Source organism: Podarcis gaigeae (genome assembly GCF_964106915.1).
Source record: "Podarcis gaigeae genome assembly, chromosome: 8".
Taxonomy (NCBI): Eukaryota; Metazoa; Chordata; class Lepidosauria; order Squamata; family Lacertidae; genus Podarcis; species Podarcis gaigeae.
The window spans coordinates 86,554,175-86,569,739 of record NC_139684.1 but is presented as its reverse complement, the minus strand read 5'-3'; the positions used below and the strand labels follow the sequence as shown (position 1 = coordinate 86,569,739).

The 15,565-nt window shown below is 47.5% G+C and overlaps 1 protein-coding gene across 1 annotated transcript; it reads right to left on the bottom strand.

Moving 5' to 3' along the window:
- Positions 1-2,596: 2,596 nt before the first annotated feature.
- Positions 2,597-13,947, bottom strand: LOC310851515 (cytochrome P450 2A13-like). Its single transcript, XM_083754017.1, has 10 exons — positions 13,830-13,947; positions 11,843-12,032; positions 10,736-10,898; positions 9,353-9,502; positions 8,389-8,549; positions 6,229-6,405; positions 5,866-6,007; positions 5,517-5,704; positions 3,173-3,314; positions 2,597-2,832 (listed from the first exon to the last, which is right to left on the bottom strand). The coding sequence occupies exons 2-10, from the start codon at positions 12,011-12,013 to the stop codon at positions 2,651-2,653; spliced, it is 1,476 nt and encodes a 491-aa protein (XP_083610143.1). The 5' UTR covers positions 12,014-12,032; positions 13,830-13,947; the 3' UTR covers positions 2,597-2,650.
- Positions 13,948-15,565: the final 1,618 nt, after the last annotated feature.

The following is a 15,565-nucleotide window of genomic DNA, read 5'->3' as shown; positions in this document are numbered from 1 at the left end:
CCCCCCCCCACACCTTTTCTTAAATCTGAGTCCCCCAAAGTAGGGGGTGCTTATACATGGGGGCATCTTATAGATGGAAAAAATACGGTAATTAAAAAAGAGGCCCACTGGAATCTGTGCTTTTAAGACCTGTGTGTTATGTGCAAAGCAACATTTAATGTCATATGTTCTTTGGCCCTGGATCAGGTCCAGCATCCTTGTCAAGCATCCTGTTGTCTCAGCGGAAAACCAGATGCCCATTACAGGAAAGCTGCAAGCAGAATCTGAGCGCAGCTGTAACTCTCCCCATTTGTGGTTTCCAGAAGCTGATATTCAGCCGGACACCGCCTCCCACCCCTTGTTGGCCATTGTGGGAACAGGTGGCTGGACTAGGTGGGCCTTTGGTCTGATCCAGCTGCAGGATTCTTCTTGTGCTCTTAGGAAAAGAGACCCTCAGAGCTTGATTTATTACTGGCCGACTCCCTCCTGTTCGGTTCCCAGGTTTCCCCTGCTTCCTATGGGACAATGGGAGTTAGCAATCTCCCTTTATACGGGTCAGGTGATCGATAATGTGATGCTAAGGGCAGCAGATGGAAAGAACAGACGAAGAGATACACCACAAAGACCAAAACCAGATGATGGTAAACCTTCATATTCACATTTAAAAAGGAAAACTCCAACCATTCTTCCAAAGCCTATCCCAGGAAAGGAGCTAGACTGATGACTGGAAGCGGCCACCGAGACCACATAACACCGGTTCTGAAAGATCTGTATTGGTTCCCAGTACGTTTCCGAGCACAATTCAAAGTGTTGGTGCTGACCTTTAACGCCCTAAATGGCCTCAGTCCTGTATATCTGAAGAAGCGTCTCCACCCCCATCGTTCTGCCCAGACACTGAGGTCCAGTGCCGAGGGCCTTCTGGTGGTTCCTTCACTGCGAGAAGTGAGGTTACAGGGAACCAGACAGAGGGCCTTCTCGGTGGTGGCGCCCGCCCTGTGGAACACCCTCCCTTCAGATGTGAAGGAAATAAGCAGATACGCCATCTTTAAAAGACATCTGAAGGCAGCCCTGTTCAGGGAAGTTTTTAATATTTAACGCTGTACTGTTTTTAACACTTGATTGGGAGCCACCCAGAGTGGCTGGGGAAACTCAGCCAGATGGGTGGGGTACAAATAATAAATTATTATTATTATTATTATTATTATTATTATTATTATTATTAAGATTGTAGGATTCCAGAGAAGCTATTTTTCCTAGATTACGGCCAACACCTTCTGCCCGCAAAACCCTTTAGTGTGGACTGAGCAGCTGTCATTTACTGCAGGGTTAAGAATTCTTCCTTAACTGCTCACAGTGAAAGTTTCAGCACAGGAAACTGACAAGAGGAATGGGGGGGGGGACACCATATGGATAAAGATAACCTCTTTGACTAGCAGCAGGAAGGGAATCTGACGGCTGGGATTGTGGATGGGGAGAGGGGCTCATTCATGGTGTCTGAGAGAAGGGAAGGGGGCTGAGAGCCAGGGACCTGCTGTTTATTCCCATGGGCGCTCCATTCCAAAAGAAATGCAGAAGGGGGAAATTCTACCAATGGAAACAAGAGATCATGGAGCTTCAAAAGAAAGAATCTGGAGACAGGAGGTGTGACGTTAACATATGAGAGTGCTGGAGGTGAAATATTTAAACAGGTTACCCAATCAGAACCCAGGGGGGGTGGAGTCAGAGGGACTATAAAACCAGCTCTGGGAGGGGTGAAGGGGGGAGTTTGTTGGGAGTTGGGTGGTTGGTTGGAGTGGGAGTGAATTGGAATAGAGTCTGTGGGAAGGCTGAGTTAAAGGTAAAGGCAAAGGGACCCCTGACCATTAGGTCCAGTCGTGGCCGACTCTGGAGTTGCAGTGCTCATCTCGCTTTACTGGCCGAGGGAGCCGGCGTACAGCTTCTGGGTCATGTGGCCAGCATGACTAAGCTGCATCTGGAGAACCAGAGCAGCGCACGGAAACGCCGTTTACCTTCCTGCTGGAGCAGTACCTATTTATCTACTTTCACTTTGACGTGCTTTCGAACTGCTAGGTTGGCAGGAGCTGGGACCGAGCAACGGGAGCTCACCCCGTCGCTGGGATTTGAACCGCCGACCTTCTGATTGGCAAGTCCTAGGCTCTGTGGTTTAACCCACAGTGCCACCTGCGTCCCAGAATGAGTTAGTGCAGCGAAATATGCTGAGTCAGGAGCAGTTAGGAGCTAGGAGGACAAGTCAATATCTGAGTGAGAGCAGGTAGCGGAAGTTATAGGTCTGGATAGGCACCCCATGATTGTAATAGACCCTTTATGAAACCACACGCTTGTTAAACTGCAATAAATAAACAGAAGTTTATGTTCAAATTTAACCCTGAGTGGACTCAGCATTGTACCAGGTAGGGCTGGGTGGTGGCCGCGAGAAATAAAGTGGTGGCACAGGGATCAATAGAAGGTGAAACGTCCGGGGACCCTGTGTGATCGCCACAGGAGGGTCAACCCCTTTGTGAGTTCAAGAACTCCCCAACTTGTTTATGATACAATACGATACGATACGAAATCTTTATTGTCATTGTCCCATGCAGAACAATGAAACTGAAAAACTACATAAAACTACTACAAAACATTCAAAAAACCCTAAAAACTCTAAAACCCCATTTTAGAGGGGAATGGCACACATGTCATATAAACGTGGGATGGTGACAAAGCCAACCAGCATGGGAGAGATGTCGATCTTTTCAGGAGGGATGGGGGATTTGAAGCGGAAGTTCTGCAGGATGCTGGTGAAGATGAGGAAGAGCTCCATCCGAGCAAGATGCTCCCCAAAACAATAGCGCTTCCCTAGGAAAGAAGAAGAAGAAGAAGAGTTTGGATTTGATATCCCGCCTTTCACTCCCTTTAAGGAGTCTCAAAGCAGCTAACATTCTCCTTTCCCTTCCTCCCCCACAACAAACACTCTGTGAGGTGAGTGGGGCTGAGAGACTTCAGAGAAGTGTGACTAGCCCAAGGTCACCCAGCAGCTGCATGTGGAGGAGCGGGGAAGCGAACCCGGTTCCCCAGATTACGAGTCCACCGCTCATAACCACTACACCACACTGGGAGGAGGAAGGTGAATACAGGCTTTCAGGGTGCTGTTATAGATGGTTTAGGAATGCTTGGAAAAGGAAGGGGACTGACTCACCAGTAGAGAATGGCATAAAAGCATCATTCTTCTTGAACTGCCCATTCTCATCCAGGAAATGTTGGGGGTCAAAAACATCTGGTCTTGCAAAGTGTTGGGCGTCTCTCAGCACAGACCCGAGCATGGGAAACACTTCAGTCCCCTGAACAAGAAAGGGAGAGAAATGAGAAGATACGGGAGAAATGGGAGATTCTTCTGGGGGGCAAGAAATCATTCTGAGATTTGAGGCTGCATATTCCACTCTCCAACACCAGACTGTTAAAGTTTGTGGGTCGTAAACCCTTTGACCCATGGAGTCTGCTGCAATGGCACTGCAATAAATCTGATTTATTGGCACTCTGACAAACTTCAATGGGGTGCCACAGGGTTCTGTCTTGGGCCGGTCTTATTCAACATCTTTATCAATGACTTGGATGATGGACTCAAGGGCATCCTGATCAAATTTGCAGGGGAGGGGGTGGCTAACACCCCAGAGGACAGGATCACACTTCAAAACGACCTTGACAGATTAGAGAACTGGGCCAAAACAAACAAGATGAATTTTAACAGGGAGAAATGTAAAGTATTGCACTTGGGCAAAAAAAATGAGAGGCACAAATACAAGATGGGTGACACCTGGCTTGAGAGCAGTACATGTGAAAAGGATCTAGGAGTCTTGGTTGACCACAAACTTGACATGAGCCAACAGTGTGACGCGGCAGCTAAAAAAGCCAATGCAATTCTGGGCTGCATCAATAGGAGTATAGCATCTAGATCAAGGGAAGTAATAGTGCCACTGTATTCTGCTCTGGTCAGACCTCACCTGGAGTACTGTGTCCAGTTCTGGGCACCACAGTGTTGTTGTTGTTGTTGTTTAGTCATTTAGAGAGCCAGTGTGGTGTAGTGGTTAAGAGCGATAGACTCGTAATCTGGGGAACCGGGTTCGTGTCTCCACTCCTCCACATGCAGCTGCTGGGTGACCTTGGGCCAGTCACACTTCTCTGAAGTCTCTCAGCCCCACTCACCTCACAGAGTGTTTGTTGTGGGGGAGGAAGGGAAAGGAGACTGTTAGCCACTTTGAGACTCCTTCAGGCAGTGATAAAGTGGGATATCAAATCCAAACTCCTCTTCTTCTTCTTCTTCTTAGTCATTTAGTCGTGTCCGACTCTTTGTGACCCCCTGGACTAGAGCACGCCAGGCACTCCTGTCTTCCACTGCCTCCCGCAGTTTGGTCAAACTCATGCTGGTAGCTTCGAGAACACTGTCCCACCATCTTGTCCTCTGCCGTCCCCTTCTCCTTGTGCCCTCCATCTTTCCCAGCATCAGGGTCTTTTCCAGGGAGTCTTCTCTTCTCATGAGGTGGCCAAAGTCTTGGAGCCTCAGCTTCAGGATCTGTCCTTCCAGTGAACACTCAGGGCTGATTTCCTTCAGAATGGAGAGATTTCATCTTCTTGCAGTCCATGGGACTCTCAAGAGTCTCCTCCAGCACCAGAATTCAAAAGCATCCATTCTTCGGCGATCAGCCTTCTTTATGGTCCAGCTCTCACTTCCATACATCACTACTGGGGAAACCAGAGCTTTAACCGTACGGACCTTTGTTGGCAAGGTGATGTCTCTACTTTTTAAGATGCTGTATAGGTTTGTCATTGCTTTTCTCTTTATTTAGAAGCAAACAAAAAACAGAAAAGAAAAACCTACAGAATCTAGCTGCATGTTCACAGCTTTCTGTCTCTAACAAAAACGAAACAACCTTGCTCACCTTCTCAGACAGACTGCTCTCAGCGGCCCCCAGAGAGCCTAGATCAAAGGAAAAATGCCCAGATCATGCGGGCAGTGCACCCAGTTAATAAAAACTCTTCCTGCAGTGTTAACTCTTAACCATCCAGAACCACAACACCATTGGTGTTGTGGCCAGCTCTGAAGCACAGGAGCTTATCATAGCCATGCCCATCCCAGAAAGTCCACAAATGCAAGCAACTGTAGCAATCCATCCCTTTAGATCAGGCAGCCCCAACCTGCAGCCCTCCAGATGTTTTGGCCTACAACTCCCATGATCCCTAGCTAACAGGACCAGTGGTCAGGGATGATGGGAACTGTAGTCCCCAGAGGAGCCCATGTGGTCCTTCTGCTGGCATATCTGCACAGCACTGTCCTCGCAGCTGCCTCGCTCCTCCTGCTAAGCCACAGCGATGCCAGAAAGACAAGGGAATACTGCCAGGGCTCCCCAGCAGCCACACCTCTGTCTCCCTGATTGTTATCATTCAGAGAGTAAGGACAGGTGGAACAGATGTGTTTGGGGAACTTCACTGAGCCACAAACTATATCTGGAAGGGTGAGGTCTAAGGAATTAATAGGACCACAACACCTTGGGAATGGTGTATCCCCGGAACTGGGTATCACGGGTCACACATCTTGCTACTCCTGAGGGGAACATGTTAGTGAATCTCTGGATCTCGTGGATCACAGCATCCGTGTAGGGCATCAGGGGACGGTCATCCATGTTGGGAGTGCGACTGGAGCCAATCACCCGTTCAATCTCTTTGTGGACTTTCTCTGTTGAGAAATCAGCAGAATGAGACCAAAAGTGCTATTTGCACCTTCCAGGGAGCTAAAGAAGGATCCCAGCTCATAGCCGGGAAAACAAAGAGGGACCCTCCCACAGAAAGGCAAGGACACATCTCTCCACCCTATCCCCCCCCCCCTTCCGCAGTCACCTTCAACCTCCGGGTATTTCAACAGAAGCAGGAAGCCATAGCGCAAGGTGGTGCTGACCGTTTCTGTGCCAGCGAAGAAAATGGTGAGGGTCGTCATAACAAGGTTCTTTAGGAAGAACTCTGTATTTGTGTTTTCCTTCTCCTAGCCAGAAGGAAAATGGTAAAGGAGGTTAAAATCTGGTTTTCAGATGTCTTCAAAGTTTGTTCTCTACTACTGATTGGCTGAGCTGCAGTGATGTCATGATTAAACCAATGAGAGTGAATGGACAGTTGAGTAGTGTTGAAAAGGTGGCTTGGTTTCAGAGACCCTAGTTTCCTTCCAGAAAAAAAATATTCATATTTCTTAGAATAAAATCACCATACCTGCTGCATTTTCACCAGGAAGCAGTCAATGAAATCCCGAGGGGCATTGGGGTCCAGGGTCTCCTCGTGGTCTTTTACCTTCTCCATGATGAACTTCTCCAACCCTAAGAGCTGCTTGAAGGCTTCATGTTGTGGGCCAGGGAGGTACTGCATGACGCCCGAGAACATGTCGTAGAGCTGTTTGTGTTGGTTTCAGAGGGGAGAGAAAACAGATATTGAACAAAGTGAAGCTGAGGTGAAGGAAGTCGTTATGTTTTATCCAGAGGATGCTGATTTCTAATTCTTTTTACCCTCTGGGTGAAATTTTGCCACTCAGGATTGTGAATGGGGTGTTTCTGGAGAACAGGAAGGGAGAATTTACCATATTTTTTGCTCTATAAGACTCCTAAAAAGTAAGGGGAAATGTTTGTGCGTCTTATGGAGCGAATGGAGGCTGCACAGCTATCCCAGAAGCTAGAACAGCAAGAGGGATTACTGCTTTCGCTGCGCAGTGATCCCCCTTGCTGTTCTGGCTTCTGAGATTCAGAATATTTTTTTTCTTGTTTTCCTCCTCCAAAAACTAGGTGCGTCTTGTGGTCTGGTGCGTCTTATAGAGCGAAAAATACAGTACCTTTATGAATAATAACGGAACAAGTGCAGTGGATTATTGTCTCACAGATAAGAAGGCCTTTCAATCAATCAAAGTTTTAACTTCTACAAAACTGCTGCCAAAGGGCGGGGGGGGGAGCGGTTGAGAGTGCTTTCAGCTGCAACACGACTCTGTGGGACGAAGCTTCAAGCTGCCTACTGTCAGCACGAGATTCTCAACTAAAAATATTCAAGCCGAAATGAAAGGGTAAGAAGAATCTGGCATCTTCTAGCATTTTGATCGAAGAATCAGATTGGATTTAATTAGACGGAATTCAGGTTAAAACAGGAGGTCCGCCCTTTGATTTCTGGATAAATTAAGGTTACGTGCACGAAAGCTGCAAGTAGGAGACCTTCTTTTATTAAAAACCTATGGACAAGTACTTGATGATGGGCCACCAAAACCCATACTTTTTCTGATTGTCAGTATCAGTATTGGCTCCCAGTATGTTTCCGAGCACAATTCAAAGTGTTGGTGCTGACCTTTAAACCCCTAAACGGTCTCGGTCCTGTATACCTGAAGGAGCGTCTCCACCCCCATCGTTCTGCCTGGACACTGAGGTCCAGCTCCGAGGGCCTTCTGGTGGTTCCCTCCCTGCGAGAAGCCAAGTTATAGGGAACCAGGCAGAGGGCCTTCTCGGTGGTGGCACCCGCCCTGTGGAACGCCCTCCCATCAGATGTCAAAGCGATAAACGTATACCTGACATTCAGAAGACATCTGAAGGCAGCCCTGTTCAGGGAAGTTTTTAATATGTGACATATTAGTGTATCTTTCATCTTTGTTGGAAGCCGCCCAGAGTGGCTGGGGAAACCCAGCCAGATGGGCGGGTTACAAATAATAAATAATAATTATTATTATTATTATTATCAGGAGATTTTAAAAGTGGCTATGATGCTGTGTTGAGAGACAGAAAAGGGAAGGCGGTGCCAGATTCCTGGGAGCGTCCGGGAGCCCTAACGCCACTGTCTCAAACCTTTTGTTTATGGAAAGGAAAGTTCTTAACAACTGAACTTTATTCATAATTGCATATAATCACTAATGGATTACAGTCATAATTCGGGTTGAAGTTGCTTCAGGTTGAGCGTTTTCGAGTTGTGCTCCGCGGCAACCCGGAAGTAATGGAACACGTTACTTCTGGGTTTCGCTGCTCGCGCATGCGCAGATGGTCAAAATGACATCACACGCATGAGCGGAAGTGGGGAATGGCGACCCACGCACATGCAGACGCGGGTTGCGTTCGCTTCAGGATGCGAATGGGGCTCCGGAATGGATCCTGTTCATATCTAGAGGTACCACTGTACAAAATTTGGAGTTTAATTTTGTACTGTGTTGAGGAACCCAGCAGGAAGGTTGTATTGGGAAGGTTGTATTGGACAGCTCCATTCAGCCTTGAATATGATCTGGCTCCTTAGTGGAAAGAATGGCTCCAATTTCTCCTGACTGGTCCTGCAGGCCATGCCTTGAGGAGATTCATTGAAACGACATTATTCACACACTCACAAAGGAAGTCCTTCCCCTCCCCTCCAATTTACCTGCCCCCAAGAGGTGGCAGTGAACTGTAAGCTACGCTGCATCATGCTCAGCAGGGAGACGAACTCCTGGTCTTCGTATTCAAAGCGGTCGCCAAAGGCAATGGAGCTGATGATGTTGCGGACCGTGCGGCTCAGGGTGTAGGTGAGGTCAAAGGGTGCGCCTGGAAAGAGAGACCCCCAAGTCACTCAACTCTGGAACATGTCAAGAAGAGACTTTGCAAACCAGTCCAGCCTTGGCTCACATTATTCATTTGACCCACTACTCCATTTTCTTCTTAAGCCTCAATTTCCTGGGTGACAGCCTGAGCAAGTTCTCTTTTATATATATATATTTATTGATTTTAACATATAAATTATAAAATGTACCACAAAACGTATCACTTATACAATCTTTTTAGACTTCCATCAGCACCTCTGATGATCCACCGTTTTAAACACTTCTTATGCATTTCTTAACTTTATATTGCCTTTACATCTCTTAACAAATCATCCCTCCCCTTGTCCATTTTTACAATACTTCCAATAATACTCCTCACAAAACTTCTTGCAAACCTACAAACGTCGTCTGATCTTCACAAATACTTTTTAAATAGTCCGTAAATTTACTCCAGTCTTCCGTGAATTTCTGGTCCCGCTGGTTTCGAATGCTTCCTGTTAGTTTATCTAGTTCTGCATAGTCCATTAACTTCATCCTCCGTTCTTCAATTGTCGGGAATTCTTCTTGCTTCCATTTTTGGGCCAATAAGAGCAAGTTCTCTTTTAGAGGACAAAACTTATTGGTAATGTGGTTAGCTTAGGCAAAGTTTTCTTCGCACATAACCAAAAATAAATCAAAAGTGGCAGTGAGAACATTCAGTATAAAGCCTTCAAATGCCCAGTTAACAGCCAACGGTTTCTAACCCATTAAGCAATATTTCCTGACCCATTAAGCAGCATATCTTGAAGATGTCAAAACTGAGCTCACTTTTTGTTGCCCTCAGCGATTCCAGCAGGAAGTGGGTCTCCTCCAGGATCCGCTCTTCAACGGATCTCTTTCCCATCCCAAAATTCCTCAGCGTCGTGATGGAGAATCGGCGTAGTTGTTTGGCCCGTTCCCCGTTGCTGAAGCCAACCCCTGAGAAGCAAAGGAGTGAGGAGGAAGGAGGAGGAAGAGGGGGTGGCAGTGAATGAGAATGTGGATGGAACCACACAGTGATGAAGAGTGGCCCCACACAAAAAAACCTTCACCTTCTTAATTTTAAAATTGTGATTGCAGGAGATGGAAGAACATTGTTGCTGGCTATTTGCAGTTTAGTAGCGCTGCAGAGAGCTTGCTGGGGAGACCATGCATGACAAGGAACTAAAAAATAACTTTAACAAGGTTTTAATAACAAAACAAAAACTCCTTTTACACTAAAGATAACAACAACAAACATGACATGACATGACATGACATGACATAAAACATAACATAACATAACATAACAACATAACATAACATAACATAACATAACATAACATAACATAACCCACCCCCCAGTGTAGTGAGAGAGCTGCTCCTTATATACTATGCCCAAATGCTGACACAGCTTAATTAACACAACCTAGCAGCACCTTCTATGTTTCACAGCTGTAAGACTGGGTCTCGTTATTTGCCCTGGCCCTTAAAGACATACACAACTTGTGAAACAATCATGAACCTTCACATTTTACAGTGACCATTCAACAATTGTAAGTGCCCGGGTTCCCTCTCATAGTGTGTGTGTGTGTGTGTGTGTGTGTGTGTTGATTTGTGTTAAGAGGGTTGTGGTCTTTAAGAACAGATGAGGAGGTGAGGCTCAATAGTCTTGAGACATACACTCTCTCTCAGCCTCAGTAAAATGGGTATAAAAAATCTACTTCATAGGAGCATGGGAAGGGTCATTGGCAGTGCTACATCATCATCATCATCATCATCATCATCATCATTTTATTTATACCCCGCCCTCCCCAGCCAAGACCGGGCTCAGGGCGGCTAACAACCAATAATAAAAATAAGTTGATTAAAATACAGCTTAAAAAACAAGATTAAAATACAACATTAAAACATTAGGATGCAGCCTCTTCACAGGAGGAGAGAGGAAAAAAGAAAGAGGAGGGAATCAAACTGATTCTAAGCCAAAGGCCAGGTGGAACAACTCTGTCTTACAGGCCCTGCGGAAAGAAATCAGATCCCGCAGGGCCCTGGTCTCATGAGACAGAGCGTTCCACCAGGCCGGAACCAGTAATAATAATAATAATAATAATAATAATAATAATAATAATAATAATAATTTATTATTTGAAAAGGCTCTGGCTCTGGCCAAGGGTTGCCCAAGAAGAGACTGACCGTAACCCTGGAAAAGCCAGTCAAACGTGGCTTGTTCTCCACGGCCACCAAACTCTTCGGCCTGATCCACCAGGGCCTCCTTCACAGCATCGTATCCACACAAGACCACAACACGGCGAGGGCCTAAGTGGATGGTGAAGACAGGACCATATTTCTCACGGATCTGTGAAAACAGGAGGAGGGCATTGTGTGAGGTGATGGAACAGATGGAGAGATGGAACAAATACATAGACTAGTTTTTAGGAAGACAAGGAAGCTTCTTGTTGTTTAGTCGTGTCCGACTCTTTGTGACCCCATGGACCAGAGCACACCAGGCACTCCTGTCTTCCACTGCCTCCTGGCCAGTCTTTTGAAATGAGGCAATCTTACTCTGCGATGTATCTTCCCTTAGACAGAAGTCCACTTACTGGCTCATTGTTCCCTTTCCTTGAGGCTCAGCCTTTCCTGCCTTCCTGACATATCTTGCCCCTCTTTCACCAACACTTGATAGCCAGTGTTTTGGAATTCTGGTGCTGGAGGAGACTCTTGAGAGTCCCATGGACTGCAAGAAGATCCAACCTCTCCATTCTGAAGGAAATCAGCCCTGAGTGCTCACTGGAAGGACAGATCCTGAAGCTGAGGCTCCAAGACTTTGGCCATCTCATGAGAAGAGAAGACTCCCTGGAAAAGACCCTGATGTTGGGAAAGATGGAGGGCACAAGGAGAAGGGGACAACAGAAGACAAGATGGTTGGACAGTCTTCTTGAAGCTACCAGCATGAGTTTGACTAAACTGCGGGAGGCAGTGGAAGACAGGAGTGCCTGGCGTGCTCTGGTCCAGGGGGTCATGAAGAGTCGGACACGACTAAACAACTAAACAACAATCTATGCTTGATGAGCCACTTGGGACACAAGAAGTGAACCTTCCAATGTCTGGTTGAGGAATGTGCACTTGGAGCGTTCCTGCACTGCAGGGGTTGGGCTACGTGACCCCTGGGGTCCCCTCCTTCCACACTTCTAGGCTTCCAAGTCCCCGAGTGGCTTGCAAAACTATTGAGGGCACTTGGCACTTGGCCAGGAGGTGAGAGGGAAGACGGCCGGATGGACGGACAGGCGTCCAGAGAGTTACCTTCATCAGCGACTGAGACATGTCATTTGTGTTGACTTGCAGCAGGTTCCCAATGAAGGGCAGCGGAGTCGGTCCAGGCGGCAGCTTCTCTTTCTTCTTCCATGCCGAGAGGAGCAGCAAGCAGAAGAGGAAGGAGGCCAACAGGAGGGTCCATGGGCCCAGGAGGTCCATGGGGAGGCTGGATGGCAACCTGCAGGTGGGGAGCAGAGAAAGAGAGCTTCTAGCATTGTCTTGGGGGAGGGGCTGCTAGGTCTGGGTATATTTCCCTCCCCATCAGGCCCTCAGTTTGATCCTGGATCTTCCGCAGATTCGTTCACTGTGATGGCCTGGGATTCGGACTCGGGTGCTGAACCTGAGGGATCCCAGTCTGCACAGGAGTCCCCACATGAGCCTGAAGGGTCCTCACCTGTGCTGGATCCTCAGGTGCAGGCGTCAGCTGAGTCTGCTCTGGCTCCTGAGGTGATGGAGGACCCATTGCCTGCAGGTCCTCCACTCTCAGCCCAGTCAGAGGAAGCTGAGGTTGCCTCTGGGTCCAGTAACTCTCCAGCCTCTCCTGAGCTGCAGAGGCTGAAGGCAGAGAGGCGGAGGGAACTAAGTTCCCGCAGGAGGAGTGCTCGCCTCCAGGACAGGAGAGGTGAGTCACCAGAGGATCGGGGCCGCCCTATGCCTCGGAGCGGACAAAAGCTGGTCAGCCCAGTCCCAAGTTGCAGAAGCAGCATTGTTGGTCGCTAGTTCCTGCCTGAACCCTGTCCTGCGTTCCTGCCTGACCTCCTGACCTGCCCTGGCTCCCTGCTTCCTGACTTCACCCGACTCCCTGGCCTGCACCCAGCTTCATAATAATAATAATTTATTATTTATACCCCACCCATCTGGCTGAGTTTCCCCAGCCACTCTGGGTGGCTTCCAATCAAATGTTAAAAACAATACAGCATTAAATATTAAAAGCTTCCCTACACAGGGCGTTCTCGTTGCACCTTTGACCACGGACCAGACTTCGACCTCACCTCTGGGGTAACCCATGGGACCAGCACATTCACATTTATATTATCCCTTCCTGCCAAGTCCGTTTTTTAAAAAAATTAAAGGCTATGTGGCATAGTGGTTAGAGTGTTGGGGAATGAGCTAGAAGAGGTCAAATCGCCACCACTCGGCCACGACGCTCACTGGGTGTGACCTTGGGGGGCCAGTCACAGCCTCTCAGCCCAGCCTACCTTGCAGGAGTGTTGTAAAAGTAAAATGGGGAGGAGAAGAGCCCTGTGTAGCTCCTGGAGGCCTTTAGAGGAAAATGTGACAAGGAAATGTCATAAAGGATAGAGAAAGAAATAACCTTTTTGCTGCAGTCCATTTATGCCCCACACCCAAGCTCTTCCTGAGGTTTCCAGGATGGTTGCCACTTTCCTTAAAATCTCTGGTTGCCAAGCTTTCATAAGGGTAAGGGGTAAAGGGACCCCCGACCGTTAGGTCCAGTCGTGGCTGACTCTGGGGTTGCGACGCTCATCTCACTTTAGTGGCGTACAGCTTCCGGGTCATGTGGCCAGCATGACTAAGCTGCTTCTGGTGAACCAGAGCAGCGCACGGAAATGCCATTTACCTTCCCGCCAGAGCGGTACCTATTTATCTACTTGCACTTTGACGTGCTTTCGAACTGCTAGGTTGGCAGGAGCAGGGACCGAGCAACGGGAGCTCACCCCGTTGCAGGGATTCGAACCGCCGACCTTCTGATTGGCAAGTCCTAGGCTCTGTGGTTTAACCCACAGCGCCACCCGCGTCCCTCAAGTTTTCATATCCCCCCCTAAAATGTCTGGGGGGAGGGGTAGAAGAGAGACACAGCTCAAGAGGGAGGTTGGCATGGACGTATAGCCACGCTGGCCGTTCGGTGTCCAAGCCATTTGTCCCCTGATCCTGGTTAAGATAAAAAATGAGGACTCCCTCCCATCCACCACGGCTCAAAGGTCTTCCAAATGCCTCTCTGTTACCCCATCCCTACCTTGGTCGGCTACTCAGTCTGTCCTGCTCCCTTCTCAAACTCCTAGCTGCGCAAAGCTCCACACCCTTTGCAGCGTCTTACTGAGTTACCCAGAGGGGGGAAGCAGCGGAGGAGAAGGAGGAGAGACCTGGGAATTGTCCTTAAACCACACCCACAGTTGCAGCCATGGACCAAGCCACCCTCCAAGTGTCTCTATTTTCCAGGGACAGCCCCAGATTTACAGAAGCCGGATTTACAGAAGCCAGATTTACAGAAGCCGGATTTACAGAAGCTGGGACCATCTCTGGAAAATAGGAACTGGGGTTCTATATAGCCTTAAATGAGCCAGATGTATGAGTGTTCCTTGCACCAGAGGAGTACCATGTTCCTGCTTTATCAGCGGGAGATAAATATTTTGAAAGCTTTGCTTGTTTGGCTTGCTTAACTTGCTCCACTCTTTTTTGCATTCTTGTGGCCACCCCTATCTGGAAAAACACTGTGACATGTTACAGATAGGTAGCCGTGTTGGTCTGCCATAGTCAAGACAAAATAAAAAAATGCCTTCCAGTAGCACCTTACAGACCAACTAAGTTAGTTCTAGGTATGAGCTATCGTGTGCATGCCGTGTATCTGAAGAAGTGTGCATGCACACGAAAGCTCATACCTAGAACTAACTTAGTTGGTCTTTAAGGTGCTACTGGAAGGAATTTTTTTATTTTGTCTTGACTGTGACATGTGATACACTCTTTGCAAACCAGTCTAAATTAATTAGAAAGGCTTCAAGGGCAGGCGAGATTTGGATTTCTGTCCTATGGTCTCCCCTCCATAAAATATTGATGCAATGAGTTAAAACCAATTAACACAAAGTTAAAACGAACTGAAAACTTGAGAGCTGCAGAACGACCAAGATGAGTCTCCTCTTTGCCAGCCGGTAGCCCTGCTTTTATTACATGTACAAAGGCAACATCTTTCTCAAGAAAACCTTTCTCTACAGCCTGGAAGGGACCCCTGGCCATCGTGGCCAACTCTGGGGTTGCGGCGCTCATCTCGCTTTATTGGCCGAGGGAGCCGGCGTACAGCTTCCGGGTCATGTGGCCAGCAGGACTAAGTAGCTATATATAAATACATAATGCTGTTAAATTAAATTTCCCTCACCCATATGTAAGAAGGTGTATAAATATTTTTCATGCAATATTCTTTGCTGCATATTCTTTTTTTAACTACAGGGTGTTATGAGAATTCTAAGGTCTCAAATATAAATTAAATATATGGGGCAAACACATACATAACTATATAAGCCAAGTGTCTGAAATAGTACAGGAGAGCAATCCTGAAGCCATTTTGACTCTCCCAAGTTGACCTCAAATATTTCTCTGCAAGGAGAAAAGAAATGGGAAAGCCTCCCTATTGTCTTTTGCTTACAAATCCTCTCTTAAGGGTGCACTTGTATATGAATAATAGGGTGAGCCTGTGACCTGGATTCAGGAACTAAACCATCACAAAAGAATTACCAGGCCGCCCAAGGAAAGCAATCAGTGACCATTATCAGGTATCCTGGACAAACATGATTTCTGCTGTAGACTGCCTCCTTCTGTGATGTATATGCGTATGCTGTTTTGCGGGGTGATCTTGGGCTACAGGGTGGGCAATTTCAAAAGTCTATATAAGGGTTTGCGCACCATTGTTCTGGATTCTCTCCTCCCTTCTGCATGTGGTGAGTGGGGACCCTGTTGCAACAGTTCCTTTAATAAATATCA